Raw genomic sequence first — 6,049 nt, 5'->3', positions numbered from 1 at the left:
GAACTAAACATTGTTTACAGAGTGAAGTTTTCAGCAGTAGATCTAAGTTTGAAGAACTAAACATTGTTTACAGAGTGAAGTTTTCAGCAGTAGATCTAAGTTTGAAGAACTAAACATTGTTTACAGAGTGAAGTTTTCAGCAGTAGATCTAAGTTTGAAGAACTAAACATTGTTTACAGAGTGAAGTTTTCAGCAGTAGATCTAAGCTAGAAGAACTAAACATTGTTTGGAGAGTGAAGTTTTCAGAAACATATTTGAGTTTGAAGACTAGAAGTTTCTCTGTTCTAAAACTGTTCAAGAAGTTAATTATATAGAAACAACAGTTATTAACATAAAACTAATGGTTCAATGGTCTAAAATTATTCAGTTAATTTCAGGTTATAGTTTGCTGCTATTACAACATTGTTGCTTATACTGAAGATTCAAATATACCACGGGTCCTCCCCCTACATTTTACATTGGACTTACCCAACTAGGAACATTCCACTGTTTATCTTTCTCCACTCAGATTCAGTCTTTAGTGGTGTGATTATCTGATTACTGTGTGAGGTTTATAGATGTAGAATTATCCTGTATTATTATATTAGTCTTTTTATAGGTAATGGAGAAAGTTGTACACCATTAAGGAAAAATTAACAATTATTGAAAGAGTAAAAAGTGTGAGAAGTAAAAGGGAGTTGGGTATCCCAGATGGTACAATAATCTGATGGATTACAGAAAAAAAGGAAGGCTACATTTGTTCTTAGATAAATTGGATGAAACTCCAGGACTTTTTAAAGAAATGATTTACTAAATAAATTCAGTGTACTGACTTTATATTGATGTCATTACATATTTTTATATTTTTAGGAATTAAATATAATTAAAAAGTTCGATGTACATAGTGTATAGGGTAATGTGACCATTTCCTCAGTTATACCTTGGTAGGTCTCATAACGCAGATTGCCGTGCCTTCCCAGCATTATAACCGGGGGGCACTGAATTGTTTTTGTACTTCACAAAATTACCGTAATTTCTGATATTATGTTTTCCCTCAACCAGTTCTACCCGACAAACCTTCTCAGCTGCAGGCTTCAGAGGAAACACCAACTAACATTAAACTCAACTGGTTACCCCCTAAGAACTTTGCCACCTGGGATTTTCAACCTGGCCTTGTGTATGAGCTTTTATATAAACCTAACAATAGTAAAAATGAAACGTGGAAGGTTTGTACTTGTTATGTGTTAATAAGAATGTATAATATTTTATGAAACTTTAGTCTCCTTGCTCCAGCAGTTTTAGCATTTTATATTAGTACTTAAGTCAGTATTGCTCAGGTAAAGATTCATAACGTTTTTGGATATGAAGAACACGTATATTGGTATATTAATATGCATGTATAATATTTTATGAAACTTTATTCTCATGATATTTAATCTTCTGTATTTTAAGCCACTTTATTATTCCTAAAGTTAAACTGATGGATAAAATATTTTGTATCAACTAAAGGGAGCAGAGAATAAGTGAAATTTAGCACTCAAAGAATCGGCCACCTTAGAGATTTTCCTTGAATTATGTATGTTTAGATGTTCAGATGTTTTGTATCAACTAAAGGAAGCAGAGAATAAGTGAAATTTAGCACTCAGAGAATCGGCCATCTTAGAGATTTTCCTTGAATTATGTATGTTTAGATGTTCAATACTTTATGTATTGTTATGAAAAACTGGTAATATTTTAGGTTTATAGTCTTCCTCATGAAGATTTCAACAGGTATTTTATTTTGATGCACCTACTAGTATTTCAAAGCATAATAGGATAATTTTACTAGTCTATCACTGTCAAATTAGGGAATGGCTAGCATAGATAGCCCTCGAGTAGCTTTATGCACAATTGAAAAACAAACACAATTTGAAGTTTTAATATGAAGAAACTTCCAAATAATGTTTTTTTAAACATATGAATGTTTTATGTAAAGCTTGTTTTTTAACTAATGCAGAGATTTTTTTCATATCAACCAAACTAATTTTTTTCTGGCTTCAACAAGAAGAAGTTAGGCCATTGAATAATCCAAAAAACTACTTTTCAGATTATCACATTGCTTAGTGTTTCAGGATTTTTATCATGTACTAGTCTATTAACCACACAATTTTTCATTTTATTTTGAACTGTATGAAGTTTGACAATAGTTTTCTCCATTGTAAAGATAGATTAATGTTAAGATAATAAACATTCTCTGCCTTTACAAAACAGATTATCAAATTGGGAAAAAATATTGGAACTCATAATTTGATGGGATTAGTGCCTAACACTGCCTATGACTTATCAGTTCGCTGTCGCTCAGCAGAAGCAAGTGGGGAAGATATGTGGAGTAAGGGAGTGAGCACACTTGCTCGGACTGCTCCTGATGGTAAGAATAGCACAACAGTGCAAATAAATTAAAGCACAATGTTGTTCATGTGGATTCTTTTTATTATAACTTTACTATTATAGTTTTTTAAATGAGCTTATCATTGTTTGTAGTTTTATAATGAATTTGGGCTTTTTCTAAAATTAATTATTTTAAAGATCTTTTGATAAGAGAAGAAAGAAATGTTTGATAGTTAAACCATAACATTACTTCATTAAATAAGTATGTCTGTCTGTACCAGTCTATCCTCCACAGCTGTGACTTAAAGATCTAGAAAAACTAATCGTACTGATTTTAAAAACAACAACTCAATCAATAGTAGGCCTAGTTGCTAGGCCTATTTATAAGATAGTTCCTATTTGTATATGTAAACCTTGAGAAGGTATAGTCTATTTACAAGAAGTGTGATATCGAGCGATTATTAAGAAGAGATCTGTAGATGTTGTTATCTATTAATCTTGCATCTATGGGTGGGAATATACAAGGATAATGATAAAAGCTGTAGATATGCATTTTGAAGGTTCTAGAAGTTATAAAAATGCAATATACAGGCTGTAAGATTTTTATTATCTACAAAACATTATCTACACTCCGACTTGTCAAGAGCCTGAATCAGACTGACATCATCAATTTCCATACATATCTTGAGTACAAATACTTTTGTAACATATCTACCTTCTTGTGTACAACAGATTTGTTCATTTTACTGAGATCTTCTCATGTTTCATGTAAATACAGGTAATAAAATCAGAATTATAGTTAAAATTCCTGCACCAGTCTGGAGTCAGACTAGAGGACTGAGGAAAATCAGTTAATTTCTTTTTGTGTAGATTGTTATTTCATTAATAACTTTAAAATACAAATTATGGTGTTTTTATTATTAGAGATGTAGTGGTGTAAAGATTATGTGTGTGGTGCTTATAGTGGTGTAAGGATGGTGCATGTGGTGGTTGTAGTGGTATAAAGATGGTGTGTGTGATGCTTGTAATGGTATAAAAATGGTGTGTGTAGTGCTTGTAGTGGTGTAAAGATGTCGTGTGTAGTGCTTGTAGTGGTGTAAAGATGTCGTGTGTAGTGCTTGTTGTGGTGTAAAGATGGTGTGTGTAGTGGTGTAAAGATGGTGTGTGTGTAGTGGTGTAAAGATGGCGAGTGTAGTGCTTGTAGTGGTGTAAAGATGGTGTGTGTAGTGCTTGTAGTGGTGTAAAGAAGGTGTGTGTAGTGGTGTAAAGATGGTGCATGTGGTTGTAGTGGTATAAAGATGGTGTGTGTGTGTGATGCTTGTAATGGTATAAAAATGGTGTATATTGTGCTTGTAATGGTATAAAAATGGTGTGTATGGTGTGTGTAGTGGTATAAAAATTATTTGTGTGGTGCTTGTAGTGGTATAAAGATGGTGTGTGTAGTGCTTGTAGTGGTGTAAAGATGGTGTGTGTAGTGCTTGTAGTGGTGTAAAGATGATGCATGTGGTGCTTGTAGTGGTATAAAGATGGTGTGTGTAGTGCTTGTAGTGGTATAAAGATGGTGTGTGTAGTGCTTGTAGTGGTGTAAAGATAGCGTGTGTAGTGCTTGTAGTGGTGTAAAGATGGCGTAGTGTAGTGGTGTAAAGATAGTGTGTGTGATGCTTGTAATGGTATAAAAATGATGTATATTGTGCTTGTAATGGTATAAAGATGGTGTGTGTAGTGCTTGTAGTGGTGTAAAGATGGTGTGTGTGATGCTTGTAATGGTATAAAGATGGTGTGTGTGATGCTTGTAGTGGTGTAAAAATGGTGTATGTAGTGGTATAAAGATGGTGTGTGTGATGCTTGTAATGGTATAAAGATGGTGTATATTGTGCTTGTAGTGGTGTAAAAATGGTGTGTGTGGTGTATGTAGTGGTATAAAGATGGTGTGTATAGTGCTTGTAGTGGTGTAAGGATGGTGCATGTAATGTTCAACATTCGTGAAGTTTTATTTTACCATTTATGGCTGACAACTGTTTCTTTGTTACTGAGGGTAAGTCTTTAATTTTAGTCTGAGGGTTTTTGTTATTAGTTGAACAACTATTTTATCTGTTGTTTATGTTTTAAAATGATAACAAACAAATCTTTGGTACAGTTGTTCTGTAAGTATTATGATCGTGATGTCAGTGGCATAAATCAAAATATCTGGAGGCACAATGCTATAAAATGTAAAAAAAAAATTATGAAAACATATTAGTTCATATTGTGAATTTTTCCAGTGGTTATAATTTCCTGAGTTTACAGCCTGTTTGTGTTAGGTAGTGAAGATGGCGTTTTGGATGATGTAACATTCTCTATCTACCTTTTATAGATAGCCATTTGTAGACGAAGCTCAACACGTTATCCAAACGTAATGTAAATTGTTTTAGATTAAACAATCATCAGTCTTAGATACTTCAATATTTCCTGTACTTTTTTCATTAATTCAGTTCCCTACTATGTACCAAATATGACAGAAGGGTCGTTTGAAGTCCAGAAACTGACTGATAGAAGAAGCATCACATTATACTGGAAGGTATGGTTTTTAACAATAGAAACTGACTGATAGAAGAAGCATCACATTATACTGGAAGGTATGGTTTTAACAATATAATTTGAAGCTTTTCAGAAGATTGTAACTGTTTTGATGTTGTTCTGTATTGTGTAATTTCATCACTTGAATGTTAATTCATAGACGATTATAGTAAACCTGGTTTTGTAAGTTGGATCCTTCCTTATTAATCAAACACAATTCTATGTATTTTATGTTTAAATATTAAGTCTTCAAATATTTCACTTTTTGAGCATTAATTTTATATTATAATGATTTTCATCTGCAAGTCATCAAGTCTATTTCTTTGCAATATTTTCTAGCCTATACCAGAGGAGCATTATAATGGAAAAGATTTTCACTATGTCATCTATTACAAACCCACTTACAGCCTGAACTGGAAAAGAGATGTGTCAGAGAAGCCTGTGAAAGTAACGGACATTAAGTATACCTTTTCCAATTTAAACCTTAATGTTGCTTACAACTTCAAGATACAGTCAGCCAATGAGGAAGGTGTATCCAGAGGCATGGAGGACATTACTGTTGAGAGTACAGAGAACAGTAAGAGTATTTACCTTTTATCTAAAATCAAACAAATATGTAAATAATCTGTGGTCAGTATCTTATAGTTTGTTAAAAACCTTGTCAGTAGTTTGAAGATGATTGCACAAGGCTTAAACTTTGTTGTCTGGTGTTCAGTACTTAAATGCATTTTTGGCATAAGTGAATTTACACATCCCAAACTTCCTTAAATAACTAACTTGTTACATATTTTTCTCATTAGAATGTTAAACTTAACAGATATAAAGTTAGTTCAAACAAGAACATGTCAAATGGCCTTCACAATAAATGTAAAAAATCAAGGTAAAAGTAAAGAAAGAATGTTGTCAGTTTTCGTATTAAATTTTTTTACGTGATGAGAAACATAATACATAAACTTACTTGTATGATTACCATTTCTTCATATTCCCACAATACTTCTGTTAACTCTACTAAGGAGGACTGTATATGTTAAATTGTTGCCTGTGGGAGGACTGTACATGTTAAATTGTTGCCTGTGGGAGGACTGTACATGTTAAATTGTTGCCCGTGGGAGGACTGTACATGTTAAATTGTTGCCCGTGGGAGGAC

At 32.8% G+C, this 6,049-nt stretch overlaps 1 protein-coding gene across 1 annotated transcript in view; it reads left to right on the top strand.

Moving 5' to 3' along the window:
• Positions 1–5,479, top strand: part of LOC106476439 (cytokine receptor-like) — a gene marked incomplete at its 3' end in the record, with an annotated part of 14,809 nt that extends 9,330 nt beyond the window's left edge. Inside the window, exons 5-8 of the mRNA XM_013937097.2 lie at positions 1,042–1,205; positions 2,230–2,386; positions 4,818–4,903; positions 5,242–5,479. Coding sequence (XP_013792551.1) covers positions 1,042–1,205; positions 2,230–2,386; positions 4,818–4,903; positions 5,242–5,479 — 645 coding nt within the window. The remainder of the gene's footprint in view (positions 1–1,041; positions 1,206–2,229; positions 2,387–4,817; positions 4,904–5,241) is intronic.
• Between the last annotated feature and the right edge of the window lie 570 nt (positions 5,480–6,049).

Source organism: Limulus polyphemus, unplaced genomic scaffold (assembly GCF_000517525.1).
Source record: "Limulus polyphemus unplaced genomic scaffold, Limulus_polyphemus-2.1.2 Scaffold10577, whole genome shotgun sequence".
NCBI classification, from domain to species: Eukaryota; Metazoa; Arthropoda; class Merostomata; order Xiphosura; family Limulidae; genus Limulus; species Limulus polyphemus.
This window is presented reverse-complemented; position numbering and strand designations above follow the sequence as displayed.